The sequence below is a fragment of the Eriocheir sinensis genome, chromosome 20, assembly GCF_024679095.1.
Source record: "Eriocheir sinensis breed Jianghai 21 chromosome 20, ASM2467909v1, whole genome shotgun sequence".
In the NCBI taxonomy this organism is placed as follows: Eukaryota; Metazoa; Arthropoda; class Malacostraca; order Decapoda; family Varunidae; genus Eriocheir; species Eriocheir sinensis.
The window spans coordinates 17,774,045-17,793,589 of NC_066528.1; the positions used below are offsets into that span (position 1 = coordinate 17,774,045).

Below are 19,545 nucleotides of genomic sequence, written 5' to 3' on the forward strand. Positions count from 1 at the left end.
AGCCATGATAGTAATGTTCATAATGGTCAAATTAGCAGGAAGACAATGTGAGTGTGAGGCAGAACCTCTCTACTCGACTACTTACAAACAGCACTATCTGGTGGCGAGTGGACATCTGACGTGAATTTTGAAAATTAATATCAAAATGGCAGAAACTGTGATTCAAAATAATGAAAAGGTGCAAAAATGTTAAATAACTGAAGTTTCCTGTACAAATAATAATGAAATTATACAATAAAAGTAACAATATAACAATAGTTGTGGCAGTTCATTTTACCACCAAGGTCAATAGGACGGAATTGGTTGAGGTAACCTACACAGTGCTATCGGTGCTGGTAATTTTTACACAATCAAGCGATATCAGCATAACAGCTATGCTGCTAAATTTTACCTCTTTTTTCAGGCGTTATCAATATAACAGCTATGCTGCTAATATTTACCCCCTCAGACAATATCGACAACAGCTATGCCGCTATACACCCCAAAGGCGTTATCAAAATAACAACTACAGTGCTAATTTTTACATCATGGATTATTGGTGTAACAGGTATACCACCAATTTGCCATTACAAAAACTGATGCTGTGTGGACTGTTGGCTTCCACACATGTATGCTTCCCATACATTTTCCCTAGAGGGCTTGAAGCACTGACAATTGTTTGTTTGAGTGCTTCACTGACTACTCACACTCTACAAAGCTATTAGTGTAAGTTAGAGACTGGGGTGTCTGTGAACAATGACAGAAGCATGAAATAGATGCTTGTATATAATAAGTAGACGTGCAAACAATTAGGCACCACAAATATAAATAAATGGAAAAAATATGTGCCGTTTATATTAGTGTAAGCGATAAAGAAGCAAAAATTAGTCACAACCAATACTTTCCACAACACATATCTATTACAACATGCAAATATGATAGATAGATGTGTTGCACTTGTGAAAAATAAAAATAAATTCTGTAAAATAGGCACAGACAATGGTACACAGATGCAAGTTGATTCCCACCCAAATATGTCAAGTGAAGCACTCTAGGGTTGAGAAATCCCAGCCTTGGAAGGGTCAAAACTACTAAATTCATGGGCCAGTAAGTACTACTATTATGTATTATCATCAATGTGTGTTATTATTGCCCTATTTTTGAAACAAAATAAATAAATAAATAAATAAATTAATTAATTAATTAAAAAATAAGGATAAAAAATTTGCCAACACCAGTAGGGAGGCAAGCTGTTACTTTCTGATTATACTGCATAGGTTAAAGGAAGGGTGGAGCTGCAACTGTGTGCTTTAAGAGAGTCAAGAAGTGTTCCTTACTATACTTGACTGCAAAATTCTAAGCAAGTCAGGAATAGAATAGTTTCCAATGTTTGCACAATCTGCTGCTAGATGGAAGAACTTTGTTTCAGTAGCTGGACCAAACCCTTGTCTGGGTAATATTTCCATATTTCTTGAAAAAGAAAAAAAAAAGGCATAAAAAAGGTTTCATCTTAATTATTTTCCTTACAGATATGCTAGTGCTTTGGTCAATGTTCATAAACACACTGCCTGAAAGGCATAACTTATATTTAGATCTATGCTGGTTCAAAGGTGAGGAATGGTGCAGTTTAGGTATTGATTTGGCAGTGCCAAATTCAAATTCCTATGTGGTTGTTGTGGTATGAAGATATACTAAAGTTTATCTCTTGTTATATAATTGATTGATCTCTTCTTCAATACAACTTCACACATAAAAAAATAATTTAATACCCTTATGCCTTTATAATAAATGCCTGACATTATGGGAAAAAAAAAAAAAAAAAAAACAAACAAAAAAGGGAAGGAGTCTTCATTTTGAGATAGACAGCTAACCTTTATTAGTAAGAAAACTGACTAGATATAAGCTTATATCTCAGCAAAACCAGTTCAAAGAAATGCTGCCATACTCTCAAACAATGCTGCTTCTGTCCTTGAGTAAGAGTGATTCATTCCAAGGTTACCACCAGCCCAAAACCTAAAGTACGACAGTAATCAATGGGTAAAATCTCTTGGATGCCACCAATCTAGATATGGTCTAGTGGTTAGTGCATGGACATGATAATCCTAAAGACCAGAGTTCAAGTTCCATTGCAAGCAGATGACAATTTTCAACCATCACTGAGTGGTGGATGAACACCCACATGCTGTCCAGATCTTCAATCAACCCCAAACTTAAACTTTGCCTGACAATCTTTAGCACTCTTTTAGATGCAAATTAACAATATATCCAAGATTATTTTAAAGTGTTCTAGTCCCAGTGTTACATAATAATGCTCAGAATTAAAAGAGATAAGTTAGCATGCTTAGCCTGAGTATTCATAATTCTGTCTTTATACTTTACTGTACTGTGTATTTTCAGCCAAAATGAACTACAACTGTCTATTTAAATAAAATGCTATCCAGCAATGATAACCAACAATATATAATGAAAATATATTCTTAAGGCCTTAACACAAACATACATCTAAATAATTAACTACTAAAAAACAGTATGTACAATATCTTTAGTTGCTACTAACTTGGTGAAATTTACATGATCTTGGTACAAGTTTATGGTGGCGAGATGCCATGCCTCTTTCACTTGACTGCAATCACCACCATGCCTCTTGGACCTACTTCAGGAAAAACATCAATCAAACTTTGCTAGTACAATAGCAACTCGACTTGGAATGTAGACCTGAAAAATAAAATCTTGCATTAATTCTCTCTCTCTCTCTCTCTATTACTCTCTCAAGCTGCAAATATTCATCAATAATAATTATAAATAAAAATAAATTAATAACTAACATGCTACACAAGAAAGTTTATGTGCCGTTTCCTATGTTCTAAAAAGAAAAAAAAAGAGCCACAGGCAACACACAGACTCCTGTATTGAGACTGTGCACTGCAAGGTCTGCACACCCTATATAGATGCCATTAACTTCTATTTCTTCATTATCTGATTAAGAAACACTGATGAATGAGATAACCTAGGCAGACTGCAAATGGTGCAGCTACAATAGTTGCTATTATTTCTACATAGGTACTACTACAAATTTACTTCTACTGCTGCTACCACTTCTACTTTTAACAAAATTCTCACCATCAGGCTGTAGCGGCGATTGTTGTATCCATCATTACTGGTGAAGAAATCCGTGACAGGTCAATCAGTTTGTGGCCACCAAACTCCTCTGAATCAGAGTCTAAAACAATCTTATACTTCCCATTGACACCCACACCAATCTGAAATTGAACATACAATTACTGTGAAAATGCAATGCAACATTTACATGCTGAACACAGTTACTGATGACATTTATTTCCCCCTCACAGGAAGACATATACTTCCATGATCATGTTATCTGCGCACCCATACTTTTTTAGTTGCTGCCTTGTATCCATACTGCCATTAAAAGTGTATCCTTAAACCCACAAATCTGTTATCTGCTAACCCACGCACCCAAATTTCACTCTTTAATATATTTCTCCCACATGACACTCCCAATGTACTTAACATAATGAACAGTATATAACACGTAAAATCAACAAACATTATACCATATTAATATATTACATGCATATGCTGTACAAAAAGAAGGGAACTTGCAATAATTAGCAACCAAATTGAAATCAAATGGAAATGAACAGAAATTAAATATGTAAATGGTAACTGATTCCTACAGGTATTCTGACATGAAATTACACTACTACCTTTGACAGAATTACAACTTGCCTTGTAGTCACTGTAACTCTTGCTGGGGTGAAAATTGAATATGAAGACACAGCCTGCACGCTCAAAGACAATAATTTTGTCTCCCTCATGCTTTGTGCTGATGTAGCCCTGAAGACAAGAAAGGTTGTTAGCCATTACATGCCAGTATGAAAAAAAAAGAAAAAAAAAAATTACAATTATTAATTACGCACATGGCTGGAATTTATACTATTCAACAATAAAAAATCCATAAATGTTTGCTGCCTCCTTAAATGGCTCTGAAGCCACAAAATAGGCCACTACACTATTAATTCATTCACTTGTAAGCACAGCACTGCACTCATAAATTTTTAAAATATGTGAAATACAAATACATGGTGCAATATTGGTAATATAGAAGTTTTACGTGGAAGCGAAACAACCAAGACAATGGCTGGGCGCAGAGCAAAAGAGAAGGGCAGCTGCATTGGATTGCAGTAACATGAAGGCTTGATGCAGGGAGTATTGTTCTGCACCAAACATTTACAGTACTGCACCTCAAGCCTCCATGCTATGTGACTGATGACTGCCCATGCAGAGACAGACTATAAATCTTTAAATAGAAAAGTTCAATCAACAAACATCAAAGGTCCAGCGTAATGCTTTCTTCTATGATATATTTGCATATAAAATTATTTGAATTATCAAATGGAATAGTGTAGTACTTTGCCTCACAGCCTTTTTTGGACAACAAATGAGATGTATGGCATTTCTGTCTCCTTCAGGCCAAGGGACTGGATCTCACAGTGCTGCCTCCTATTTACACAGAGCTCAGAAAGTTCCCAATTGCTGTTTCACTAGCATTTTTGGTCCATACTTTGATGTCGAAGCCTCCCATGACCATTGCTTCTTCGTTGCAAATTCTGCATCCTCAAAGAACATTTTATTTCATCATGTAAATTGATCTTGTTGTATTAGCTTGGAGTATCTTAAGTTTGCATCTTTTGTGTAAGCTTATTCCCTATAACTGTTACAATCTTATCTATTCCTTTTCCATTTGTACAGTGACACAATACAAGCCTACCTGAAACCTCTTGGAATATGGTAAAGATGAAGAAAAAGCAGAAACTAGACTCACTTAAAATTCTACAAATAGTATGAGAAGTCCTTAGAATTATGGCTCTTACTGTACATCACTTATTCCTTTGAGTTAAAAGTAAGATAAAGATACTCACTGGGTCAGCACTGAGCCAACCATGCACACTCTCCAGTTTATTCATTGCAGCATCAAAATTATTCAGGTACTTGTACTTCAAGAGGTCATTGTCCACCACGCTCCACTGCCTTCGGGCATAGTGGTAACTCTCTTGGTTGCCTATCCTTGGGAAGTCAAGCCACTCAGGATGTCCAAATTCATTCCCTGAAAGTGATAATAATTACAACATGGACCATGGCAATCACTACCAGCACCAGTATCCTGCAAAACAAGTGGGTATCAAGTGCTCAAGCTTATAAATTTATATTTCACAGTCCTGTGACCTGTCAATTTTTGCCATGTCATGGGCAGGGGTGAATTTCACAAATTTTTTTTAAGGAAAAATAAATGAGAAAGAATTCCCAATACTTACTCTGTAGTAGTACTAAATTTCTAGTGCTAATGAAACAGCTTGGGGTAATTATATTTAAGTAATCCATGGTCACTATTTAATTAATCCAAGCAAGTTGAAGATATGAAATCAAGGAAGTAAACTTATAGAAGTCTCCTCAAGCCAAACAAGTTCAAAAGTCTCTTCATTGCATTGTCATTTGATTATATGATTTCTTACCCATAAAGTTGAGGTAGCCCTCCCCACCCAGGCCATGGGTGACAAGTCTGATCATCTTGTGCAGGGCAATACCTCTGTCAATGATGACAGTTGGGCCAGACAATTTGGACATGTGGGTGTACATTTCTTTGTCCATTAGCCAGAAAGCAATAGTCTTGTCCCCAACCAGTGCCTGCAACAATGCCCATGTGAAAAGCATAAGTTTAAAGGGATAACATAACTTTAATTTTTACAATTAAAATATTTATACCAACTTTAATAACATACACTCCCTTGAAAATATAATTATTCCTATCAATGATATATTTGGGGCTGTTTAAAAAATCTAGATCAGTGGTTCTTAATAATTAAACTGGGGGTGCCCCCCTAAAGAGACGTTCGTAATTTCCAGGGGAGGTGTGAGCCTTAGGGAAAAAGTTGGAATTTTTGTTTCTTAACAAGAGCGTGGGCTGATATGCAAGGGGGAGTGGAGGGAAAGACCCATTCCCAGATGGAGCATGGTAGAAAAAGTTTAAGAACTACTGATTAGATCATACATGAGGTCTAGGCCAGTAATTTGAGCATACATGTTGACATGCATACCCTCTGCAATCTGCATACATGAAAGTCATTACAAAAGGCATTTAAATCTTTAAAAATGAGATGACAGGATATCTATGAAAACACTATTATGGTGGTGGTGTTGTGGTTAGCAATCATGGCTATGATATTTTGTGGGCTCGGTTTTTATCTCAGAGAACAGCTTACTTAGTTGTTCATTCACCCTTTCTAACTGGTCAGTAAATGGATACATGCAGGATACTACTTACAGTAATAGGATTAAATTATATAAATTTAGATTCAGGAAAGGCAAAGGCAAGAATGGTTCACTGGAAGAGACTTGACAGTCATGTGGTAAGTGACAATACACTAGATACCTTGAAGAAAAGGTTAGGTAGCTAAATAGATAGGGAGGATAGGTGGTGTTTGATTTACAAGAGTTGCTCTGTGTAGGCTGACTAGCCTTTTGCAGACACTTCATGTTCTTACAATGATGATTATGATGACTAATGATGTATGGATGATGAGTGTGTTAAGACTATACAACTCTTTAAGTGAACCAAAAACCTGTGGACGAGGAACATGTGGGAGACTGAATTCCTTTAGGTATTTATATTTTCTATTCAAGGAATTAGGAATTTCATACCTGATCATGGGATTCAGCATAAGCGATAGTCTTCTCCTGGTAACGTCGGTTTTCCAAGACGTGGCAAATATTTCCCATGTTCCAGTCATCATCAGCCTTTTCTTTTAGAAGCTTGATCCAAGTGTCTGGAATTGCCATGCCAAGTCGGTAGTCAAACCCTCCACCACCTTCTTCTACTGGGCGACACAAGGCGGGCATCCCAGACACGTCCTGAATGAAACCGTAAAAATAAGGTTTCACTAAATATGAAAACAATGTACATTGTTCATACATCATCACCCCTAAGGCTACACATACCTCGGCAATTGTGATGGTTTCTGGGTTCAGCTTATGTAGCATGTAGTTGGCCAGCATCATGTACACCAGAGCTTCGGTATCTACACTGAGGCCAAAGTATTCTTCATAGGTACCGCTGAATCCTTCCCCAATACCATGGTGGTGGTATAGCATGGAGGTGACACCATCAAACCTGATACAGGGTATGTTTCTATAAATATCTCTAACACATCATTGATGAATAAATTTTCCTCCAGTCTCTCTCCTGCTACCCTCAACACCCAACAAATCTTCCTCTCATATTTTTCCCTGTAGTATTTTTCCTCTCCTCTGCCTGTCCCCATCTTCCCATATTTTACTAAACTCCCTTTTACTTAGTGCAGCATTTCAATCAAGAGTCCTGGAGCATTTTCCTCACAACTTTTGAATTTTCATCACCTTTCCTCAGCATTTAACTATATATATGGTAACTGATCAAATTCACTTGTACATCCATTATCAATTTTATTCTGAATTTCTGACAAAAATAATATTTATACAGGTCAATAAAGTTTAATTCTTTCCATTCACATCACACTTTTCAACCACACTTCTAGTGTGTTTATCATATAATCTCTCATTCATATTTCCCATCAATATAATTTTCCTCTTTTTTTTCAAGCCATCAAACAGTCATTTCACCCCCCTCCATCCATTATGTTCCTATTTCACATTTTCATTTAATGCTGTCTTTGATAAGTGCAGCATATGCACACACTTGTGCATATTTTAAGTAATCCTATCTTCATCATTAAAATATGGAGGAAAAATTGCCCAATGAAATGCTTTATGGTTATCAATTTACAACATATACTAAAACAGATCATATGTATTATCTTATTTCCAATTGACAGTTAATTATTTTAACTCTCTCTTTGTATGTATAAACACTGAACTTACCGGAAACCATCAAATTTGTACTCCTCGAGGTACCATCTCAAATTCGACAGCAGAAACCGCAACACCTCCCAGCTGATTAAAGCAAAAAAATTATCAATATTATATATACTTTTCAGAAATAATAAAGTCAAGAACAAAGCAACAATATTAAGGTCATATTTGCCCTACTGTGGTGAATATTTTACAACACACTTCTTTGAATACGAGTATCATACATAACAGGAAGTTTCATGTAAATATTTCCTCTACTTAAGAAAACAAAGGTCCCCTTTTTAGCCAAAGAAATGATCAAGACATTCATAGACAATTCAAAAGCTTTCATTCATTCACACACCTGCTGGGTCTCGGAAAGTTATGACACTCAGTTTCAAGATTTGATGACTACTTTGGAAAATTCCGAGTCGTCAACTTTAACTTCTTGTGCTTTAAGGTCACATACAGGTGTTGGCACCATGCAATTAGTGGGTAAATGACTAGGCTGAAATAATGTTAAAGACATTTCTGTCTACATTTTCAATGACTTTCCTGCAAGAAACTGAGTGCAGTGAGATGTGAAGTTACAAGACTAAAAACTGTTAGAAAAGACAATTACTGTGATAAAATTCAGGAGGACTGATATTCTTATAAACATTAACATATCTTAATTTATAGATCATATTTGCCAGCATATAATATAAATGGAATACAAGTCTCCCAAAAAATTTCCAAGCAAGGGTTTAGAGGTATGTTCTTTGTAAGGCCTACCCTCAAGCTTGCTGCCACAGTAAATGCAGTTCTTTATCACTCACAGTAGGGAATGGAAGTAGGCCAATAATGTCATGAAGCCCATTGCAATCTTAAGTGGCCAATGACCAGGTTAAGCAAGGGGAAGCACTGGATTACTCTGCCATTCATATTCGTTCTGTCTAACTTTCCAGCTTTTTGGTCAGTCTACACATGGAGAAATGACAAAAAATAAAGGAATAGCTGATGTATGTAAACTCCAAAATGCAGTACCTTGAGTAGTTGAAGAGCCTGGAATCCCACAAAGAATGCACCCCCCTGGAACCTCCATGGAAGTAGCACGAGTCAGAGCCGTCAAATTCATTGAGGCCATCCATCACATTCTTCGAGGCATGGGAATGGACAACATCCAAGAGCACGAACAGCCCCATTGAGTGGGCAGTGTCAACCAGCTCTTTCAGTTCTTCAGGTGTGCCAAACCGACTACAAGACAAAAAAAAGGGTACCACTATTAGCTTTCACTTAAAGTGTATGAACGAGTTGCCCCTGAGCTTTTACATTAGTTTAAATACATTCCACTTTCAAACTCATTTCACTGATTTGATTGGAAAATTTTAATCCGAAATAACAGCTTATTCTGTTGAAAATATTCTCTAATACAATCTTTTCATCTCATTCTGACTGCTAAATTTTATCCTACCATTATTTTATAGCAACAAGACCCATTGTAGCCCCAATACTCCTGCCATGGAGCAGCTCCATGGTGCAGTGGTTAGTGTGCCTAACAACAAATTTGTGGGCTTCAGTTCGAATTCTGGCCGGGGCACTCAGTATGCAGCCCACCCAGCTGTTCATCCTTCCTTTCAGGTTGATTGATAAATGGGTAACTGGGAAACCTGCTGAAAGTAAGCTGTGGAATCCCAGATGTTGAAATGGCTCCGTGTCCCAGGTTAATAGGTTCTTACTCATCACAAGCTCAAGGGCCAATGGTACGGAGCTGAGCAAAACGATCATGTGCAGCTAATAGCGTTCTCCTAACTTTACCTTAACTTCTGCCATCATGCTTCAATAAAATAACTAATGAGTGTGAATTAGAGGAGTTGAACTGCAAACTGTTAGATCTGGAGTGAGAAAGGAACTATGTACCTTCTTTGATTATGGCACATTTCACAGACAAAATTATTGTATATTCCAAAGCATTTATACAAGCAAGAAGACTCAAAATCTTTGCTTTAAAGGCATGATGAGTTTTGTGTAAAACACTCCCAACAGAGAAAGTAACCACAGTCATCATAAACTACTGTGTGGAGGGGTAATGTAGTCACCAGCAGTAACTGGCAAATAAGTGGCTAAGCTCAGCCATCCCTGCCAGTCTTTGAGCCATAGCTACTTGCTACATAACATCTTGAGCACTTCCCTCTTTGACTAAAAACCTTATTTTGCTTTAATATTAACAATTCATTATCATTAAAATTTCAAGTTGTTCCCTAACTTGCATAGAGACTGTAGGTCTGAAATGGATTACCTTGAGGCAGCAAAGAAACTTGTGACTTGATATCCAAAACTGGCATAATATGCATGCTCCATGATTGCCATTATCTGGATTGCATTGTAACCTGAAAAAAAAAAAAAGGAATATAACTTTAGGGCAAATAAAGTCATGTACTATCATGAGGTGTAGGATTCTAGGATAAATAAGGTAATCTATTATAAGAGGTTAAACAATAAAAACATTTCAATCTTAACACAGCAACAAATCATTCACAACTGACTGATCTTTTACAATATTCCCACATTTCTCTTTCTCTAACAGAACATTATTGCACACACATTTTTTTTTATATTATTATTACTTTCTGGTCAATTAAAAGATCTGTTAATTGGCATAATTTTGTGTGTAGAGACAGGCATAATTAGTTAAATGGATCACTGAATCAAGGCTCTATTTAAAGGATCATCAAAGCATTCAAAGTATACTCATAAACAATGCTGCTATTATTAAGTAATTGATTTCCACCAGTAGGTATCCAAGATAACAGTTTCCTGTAAAATGAATGACATTTTTCCAAATACATTTGTTGTACACTCACCAAGTTTGAGTATTCGTGGGAGAACGTTAGTGGTGAACTCCTTGTAAGTGCCAACCCTTCTCTCTTCAGTGGCTATGCCAACATGGCACTCATACACTTTTAAGCCCTTGGGCTTGGAAGGACGAGGGTGTTGGAAGGTGTACCTCTATGGGGTATTTACACATTAGCGGCTTACATCGTAATACAAATTGTATTGCACAACTAGAATTTCAGCAAACATTAATGATTTATCAGGATATGTACGTAGGTATAGTGCCGACAAACAAAAATGATGAAATACCATAGAAGTGAAAATTTAGAAAATAACAGTCATCATGAACCCCATTTCCTACATTGGCTAAGAGAGGTCAAGTACAAAGGTTTATCTTATGGTCAGGGAAAGAAATATCACCAAGTGAAATGAGCCATACAGCACATTAATATACCATTCACATAGTACTACTATTGCCCTTGACATGATCACAATCATCAAAACACTCATGACATCTCTGAGCCCACTGAAGATGTTACAAAATGTAACAGATCTTTACAGTGTCACTGTAAAGATCCGTCACACTTTACAACACCAGCACCCCCAGGAACCTAAACCACTACAAATGCAAAACATTCTACAACATCATTGACTTTTCAATAGCATTTACTATATGTATGGGGAGGATTTTAAGATGATATTTCAGCCTTTCTGGCAGCACCTATTCTGTATCAGTAACAGAAACTAACACTAAAGGGGCCTTAATGCCAAATGTCACAGGCTCAGGGGGCCCAAAGGACTTATGAGGACATGAGTTTACATTGTACATTATTCATAGATTACTGAACATAAATGGGGAGAGCCAGTGAGCCCACGGCCCCTCTAACATTTAGCCTTTTTTTACACCTGGCTACAACACTGAACAGTAAGATTAGATAGACTTGCTGTGTAAATAAAAATACTGTTGCAGGTCAAAAGTTCAAACTAATTTAAGATCTGTAGCTAAAATATAATACAAGTTTTACATGGATAAAGACATACCTCTTGTGCAGGTGGGTTCCATAAGTGGTGCTGGTAGGCAGTCCCTTCAGTTTTGGGGGGTTGAACTACATATGTGGCCCAAGGGCACAGCCTGTCCTCCATGGTGTCCTTTGGAGTCAGGAGACCAATCTAATGGAAACAACGGTACAATTTTAAATTTTCTCACCTTCAGGTAAACTGCTTCAGAGACAAAATTTCATGGTTATATATCACAAATATGAAAATGAGTACCATTTCATATACAAAGCAATCAACAAAATCAGGAATTACAAAAATAGACAAATAAACAATGAAATACATGAAGAGGCAGATGAAGAAAACCCCAATCACTCCCTCCCTCTGCAGGGCGATCATAACTTGCATGTCCATACATACATCCACCATTATTTTACATGGCATCACACATAGAATAGTAAACCTCATAAGACATGTTGAACAGCTACACTGAAATGCTTAAGATGCCTGGTCCACCATTATTGCCAATGGTTTGCAAACATACTGGCATGCTCTTTCCCAATCCGTAGTGCTGTGCCATGTGGCACAACATCCTGCATTGCCTAATTAATGCACCTCATAGTGTGGGCCATTAAAAAATTGAAGTGCTGTTCACTCAGAAGTGGACTACATAGGATTGTGCCACATGGCACTACATATGTATGTCCTACTGAAACCACTCATGTTAATTGCAGTACTGCACTAATGCAGTGTTGACATGGAAAAGTGTGGCAATTAACATCTGTATAATATCATTGGGGATTACAGACTGCATCCTTATATAATGGAATTTTTTTTTTATTTGCACCTTCTATTAAAGTGGTGATTCCACAACCTACCCCTACATATAATAAGAACCCAGTGTACTAAAATGTCTCTAATTATTAGTTATCTATAATATAGAGTAAAAAGTATGTTATAAGGAAATGTGAAAATTAAAAAGGCCAATTAAAAGTCAACTGCCAATGAGCTGTCATGAAATAGAAATATGACAATCACCACAAACACATACCAATACAGATCAGGGTATGAATAGAACCCGAGATATCAATAGAGTTACAAGCCCAAACAAACACTGACAAACATGTTTTTACTACATTTTTTTTTTTTTTTTAGCAAAAAAGGGATCCAAATTTGACAAAAGACAAAGCAATTAGAATTTAAATGTTTCCTATTTACTGCTGCATGATGCCAACCACATCAATAGAGACAAACTACATCAGGCTGTTGAGTACTACTACAAAGTAAACTTAAGCCCCATGCATAATTACCATCATGTTACCTCATTTTTAGATGCCAACACACCAATCTAGAAAACAAAGGTTACAACAGTTGATTAATGTTGCTCTGGAGTCACAGTAAACAATCCTTAGGTCAGATACTGAGCTACCCCCCCTCCAAAAAAAAAAAAATAAATAAATAAATAAATAAAATATATGAATAGAAATAAGATGCATCAGATGGATAAAAAAGCTTTTACTATTATAAAGGTAGTGAATGCATAAAAACTGAAAAATGTTTCGTCAACTGTAAGCTTACAAAACTAGTACATGTGATACATACACCAAAAATTCCTGGACTGGCTGAATGAAGCTACACTAGGCAGACTCCAGCCACAGGTTACTTTTGCCATGAGGCAGTGTGCTAAGTGTTACGGTAATGCACATATGAATCTCCTCAAATAGGTTTGTAAGCCACTGATGGTGATTCATTGCAAAATTTTTGGTGGACAAATGGGCAAAAATTCTACTTTGCAAATCTATATATAACCACAGACAATCCACAAACTTTTTTATTATGAAGGCCAAGGGCAGAGGCTAAACAACTGGCTGATTACCCTGTTCCTGAACATTATAGAGCATTGTGTTTATCAATCTGACACAGAGGCAATTCCCCACAATCATGAGCCATCACTCTAAGAGTTGAATTATGAGGCTTTCGACAGACGAATCAGGAACTGAAGCCCAGAACTGGCCTCTTAGTAAAAAAGAAAAAAATATATATATATATATATATATATATATATATATATATATATATATATATATATATATATATATATATATATATATATATATATAAAATCCCAAGTTACAGTGACTGGGCTGAAGTATGATAACTGACATTTCACTTGGCAATGTATGCAACAATGTGATACAGCTGTTTAAATTTATTCAGAAGTCTTCACTCATACAAGATACCAGTCCAAGAACTTTTCATTTAAACTTTGCACAGTCCTTTTAAAGCTATGAAAGAACAAATCCACAAATTACATATTAATTTAACCCGAATGTCCTTTTTGTCTTCTACGGAGAAACTAATTCAATCAATGACACTAAGATTGATTCCACATGTCCATCATAATACTGTAGTAAAACTAATCTCTCTTGAATGAAACAGATTTTTACTTTAACATTAAAAATAGTTTTGACCATATGGTTAAGATTATTTTTGAGGACCAAAGTAAAAATCTGTTTCATTCAAGAGAGATTAGTTTTACTAGTATTATGATGAAGGACATGTGATGGAATCAATCTCAGTGTCACTGATTAAATTGGTTGCCCTTAGTAGATACAAAAAAAAAAAAAAAAAAAAAAAAAAAAAGAGAAGCCATTGCTATAAAAACCACTACAGCAAGTACTACATTTAATAACGGCAACTTGAGGAACCAATCAAAGTAAGGCTCCTAAATTTCCCCACATAACTTTTAATTATTCAAACTACTCACCAAAATTAGCTTCCACACCTAGACCTCATTACTACTTGTAATGACTCATTCCATCTCACAAGACTTTTACTCTTAGACTTGTATGCCTTGAGAGCAGCTATGAGTTGCTAAAATTAGCAAACAGGCTGCTGCAATGTCCTGGCCTATATTCATAAAGCTGCTTTTGCTGCTTTAAATGACTCACAGTTGCTCATGAGGCTAATGAGTCAGCCACTTTGAGTCACTAAAAGCAGCAAACAGGCTTTATGAATGTGGGCCCAGACTTTCTAACAACCATACTTACAAAAGGAAGTCTTAGATTGAAATCTTGAGCAGTAACCACCACACAAAACAACATCAATGATTTAAGTAACTAATGACATATGATAAGAAAGACATTATAGTGATGCCTCCCCCTGGGAATCGAACCTGGGATCTCTCAGTTGTGAGCAGTATGTTAACTCCAGTTCTACTGAACTCCAAGTCACACACACACTACCTGGAAAGTGATGTGACACACAACTCCTGGGTGACACCTGGTACCCTTTCACTGCTGGGTGAACAGGAGACATGGATGAAAGAAGATTGCCCATCCATCTCTAGTTCACCCAGGAATCAAACCTGGGATCTTTCAGTTGTCAGTCAAGCTTGCTAACCACTTCAATATGGTGGTGTGAAAGTGTGTGCACTGTTGATCCTCAACATCCCAGACTTATAGGGACAAAGCCATGTGTGGATTTACTGAAATATTTACTAACCTTGACCCGGGACATATGCTTGATTGGACATGAGCCGTCAGGAGCTGCTGGAATGTGTATCTCCCATTTTCCAAACTCTAGTTTTTTGAAGGGATGTGAAATTTTGTTCCAGTCATCTGCAAAATTAAACTGAAGTAAGATAAAAGAAAATTATAAGGCATTTTTTGTATGATAAAAATCTGTTGTATATAGAACATGTGAACATTCTATAAATAGATTGAACAGCCATTTAGAGTTATCTGAAAATCATACATCAGTTATACTATATCAAATTTTCAGAAGAGGGCACTTCAGCAGTATCAGCATTCTTGGCTACTAGAAAATGAGATCCCACAGCAATACAACAAAACCTGGTATCCAATTCACTTTAACAGAGATCTGTTTATGTATACACTATGGCGACACAACAAGATGCTTCTGGCATGATGAAAGGTGAACAGGTAGACCACTTGTTCCCACATTTTCTCTCAGGAGACCAAAATTACAATTTTCTTAGCACACAGAATACACAGAACAAATTCTAGATTTATTGCAAAATATAAATGATGGAAAACTGAGTGAAGGAAATTTTCTAGACTCCATGAGCACAAGATGTAAATTTTGCACATACATAAAACTCCAAATTCTTACTAAAGTCTCCTTTTAGGAAGAGTCCCTGAGCAAGAGGAGCCCACTCATGGCACGTGATGCTGTTGTCTGGGTTGACATGGATGCCATACTTCTCATAGCCCCGAGAAAACTTGTCAATTCCACCTTCTCCTGCCTCAATCTGCTTTAGCAGTGCTTGGAAGCAGCCATACCTTCAATAAAATATGAATAAATGAATAACAGTTCATTAAAAGTTTTCAAAATGGTAAAATGTGCACAGATGCAGCCAAATCTAGGGATACAACAAACATAAATCAGTTTTAGTTAAATTAGTAATAATATTTGTTAGATTCTGAGATTAAAAATCCTCATTTCAAGACAACATTTTTCAGATGTTCCGTAAAATCTTCTTGTAAGATTTCCTTCCAGGTTAAGTCTTTAGTTCTGTTGATAAATGGGGCTGGGGGAAGGGGTATTTAGTCCTATCTCTAATATCTATAAGCCAATGTACTGATTTGTCTGGGGTCAACAATAAGTACAGGTTGAACATCATCACTAAAATGTACTAAACTATACATTTCACAAGCTTAGTTTCAACATCTGCCAGCCCTGATACAGTAGCTTTATACCTAAATGTGCCTCTGTGGTAAAGTAGTTAGAATACCTAGCTTCAAATCTGCAAGCCTGGATTCCAATGGGGTCCTTCACTGAGTTCGACCTGCCATCTGGATGCCCTGGTGGAACTACCCAAAAAAATATGCATGCGGCGTACGTCCCAAAAAATTTTCCTATCAGCTTTTCGCTAGTATTTAGAAATCACATATTTTATCATAGCTGTGGTATAGACACTTGATTTACTAGTAGTATTAAGAAACAGGGAAATGTAAGAAATAGAAAATTAAAATATATATTTTTTCCCCATAAACAATCGTCACATACTTGCTGCCGACAAACGATATGTTTTACATCAGTGAAAACAAGCCCCTGTGCTCTGATTGGAAAGACAGAGTACCTAATGCACTGTGTGTGAGGCAGCGGCATGCCAGCCGGAGGAATGTTGAGTGGCAAAATTTTCAACATTACAATCCACCACTACTTATAGGAATTTGAGAGCATGACACCATGCTGATCTTGTTTGATTTCTCCTTCCTTGCATGAAGGAAATATTTACACACGAGTCCGCATTGATGGATTCCTATCAACCATGGACGGAGTGTTGTAGGATATATCAATGAATGCTCTTATTTAGCCAACACTGTTCATTATGATAATGACCATTACAAATCTGATATATTGCTACTTTGGTACAAAAAAAGGTCAATTAAGCCTTGCTGGTCCCCAGCTGGCCACAGCTTTGGCTCTGGCAGGGCCTCCGGATGGCAGGTTGAGCTCAGTAAAGGACCCCATTCCAGCCTGGGTAATAAGTGCATAGCCCACCCAGCTGTTCATCCTTCCTTTCAGGCTGGTCAGTAAAGGAGTAAACTATGGTAACCTGAATGTTGCATTTGGCCTGTGTCCAATGGTAATGGGTCCTTATCCACCATAGTCTCAAGGGTCAATGAGATGGAGATGGCCAACACTGGAACACACAGCTATAGTGTATGCTCCCAAATTTACCTTTAGCTTACCCAAATCGGGTCTTTTCCGTTTGGCGTACAGCGCTAAAAATAATTTTAATATAGATTTTTCTATGTATTTTTGTCCGTAGAATCAGAATATCACATTATTTTTTTGGAGAAATTAACAGTTTTTGAGTTATTTGCCTTTAAAGTTATTTTCTTCCTATCTATTACTGAAGGAATTCAAACTTTAAAAAGTCGTAATATTCAGTATTATATACAATTTATGGATCTTTTCCGTTTGCAAACCTTCAGCAGTCATGGAAACGCTTTGAAAATCCAATTCAAGGACTTTTTTTACTCTTGAAAATATGGGATAATGTTTACGAAAGCGCGTCGCCTCTGCTGGTGCTGGCCGCGGCGAGGCTGCAGCGGGTGTTGCGAGAAATACCTCGCTGAAATAAGTCACATATACATGAGGGGAGGTCCAGGAGGGCGTAGCCCCTGATTATTAGGGGGTCGAGGCGCAGCCCCCGATAGTAGGTCGTAAAGTTCGGTTGAGTAGTTTAAATATGCTCCCGACCCTAAGCCCTCTGCGAGCTATTTTGAGGCCGCGGCTGCAGCGTAAAGGAAAATAACTTAAAACTGTTCGTTTCTCCATAAAACGGTTGTCATATTCGGATTCTACGGACAAAAATACATAAGAAAATCTATATTAAAATTAATTTTAGCGCTGTACGCCAAACGGAAAAGATCCCCCAAATCATTCCCCAATGTTACCCCAATATATGCAAAATGTCGTTTTACCCCAATGAGTGTGGTGTCTTCTTACCCAAATGAACATGAACCATCTTTTTACCCCAATGATCCTTGATGGTGAACTATACCCTAATGATGTCCCACTCTTGACACATTTAGGAATCAGATCATCAATCATTATCTCCCTAATCCAGGCCCTTTACCATATCCTAATACCTTTCGTCATCGTAACCCTTATCCTAATCCTGTCCTGGCCCCTTGAATACCCCGCATATCATGCCACCCGAGAGTGGCCCTCTGCGGGTCCCCTAGAAATGAAATGAAATGATCAGTAGGGGATAGGCATAACTTGAAGAGGCATAACTCGAAAAGTAGACATTTGAGACAGAAATAAGGTACAAAATCATGCAATTCACTACATCTATCACCAGAAAAACATGAACCACATGAGGAAATCGTTGGTTGGGTGAAACTGTAAAATGTCCCGTCTTTCTACCCCATTGGGCCATTGGGGTAAAAAGACATGCCGGGTACAGCAGGTCTGGGCAACACTCACCTGCGTTTGATCTCATTCTCGAAGGGCTTCAAATACCCGTCCCTATTCAAGAGGTCGTTTATCCTGGGCACCACCACATCCTTGGGGTCCACATAAATCATGGTGCCGGGCTGCTGGGAGACTGTGGGCGTGTGTGTGGGGCGGCTGTGTCTCGGCTGAACCCTGCACTTGTAACCTGTCCCCTGCACCTGTAACCCTGTCAGCCGTGTCCGGGGTTAGTCTGGCTGGTTTGGTCCTCTCCCCCTGCTTGTCAGTCCACAGGAAACCTCGAGTCCCCTTCTCCGGTGCTGCAAGTGTCCTGTGGGAGCGGCGGTGTGTCTGCCACGTCCTCCCCGGCTCGGTAAAACACGTGCTAGACAAATGGTGTTCAAGGCAGCACGTTAGAAGTGCGCTCCTGCCAACACCCGACCTTGATATTCCTAAATAAACCTTTGCTGCCAGACCCACGATGACCCCACTACGACTATTTCCCAAGGCCACAGATAAGATTAACCGGGTTTTCTTGGGTGATTTTTCCCGTTCAAGATGCAGACGTCGTGTAAAACTATCAATAGGATCACAAAGAAGTCCATGAACATCCCATCAGTTCCCACGAGAGGATATTCAAACGGGTGCCAATACGTTGCAGGATACGGGTTATCTCAACATGACAAGGGTTTATATAGATTGTATGACCACTTGATTGTGCGAGCTGAATTATTTATCGTTAGTTAGTCGTTAAGTGTCTCAAGTCCCGGTGTGCACAAGGCCCCCGGGTGGTGGTCACGTGCACAGCGGCGCCTGGGAACAGAGGCCGCGGTGACGGGCTTCAAGGTGGCCCGTCACTGTCACATAACGGCATGGCAGCCTTTATGTACAGGTGACAGGAGGGAAGGGTTGTCCGGG

General features: G+C 37.9%; 1 protein-coding gene across 1 annotated transcript; it reads right to left on the reverse strand.

Annotated features, from left to right (window-relative positions):
• Positions 1–1,146: 1,146 nt before the first annotated feature.
• LOC127001297 (1,4-alpha-glucan-branching enzyme-like) lies at positions 1,147–19,296 on the reverse strand. Its single transcript, XM_050865696.1, is given in 17 exon segments — positions 1,147–2,694; positions 3,100–3,158; positions 3,161–3,239; positions 3,730–3,837; positions 4,923–5,107; positions 5,514–5,685; positions 6,700–6,909; positions 6,997–7,168; positions 7,915–7,986; positions 8,911–9,120; positions 10,163–10,253; positions 10,728–10,872; positions 11,740–11,868; positions 13,016–13,042; positions 15,199–15,314; positions 15,829–15,998; positions 18,661–19,296. Coding segments are annotated over 17 exon segments (2,094 nt in total). The 5' UTR covers positions 18,762–19,296; the 3' UTR covers positions 1,147–2,646.
• Positions 19,297–19,545: the final 249 nt, after the last annotated feature.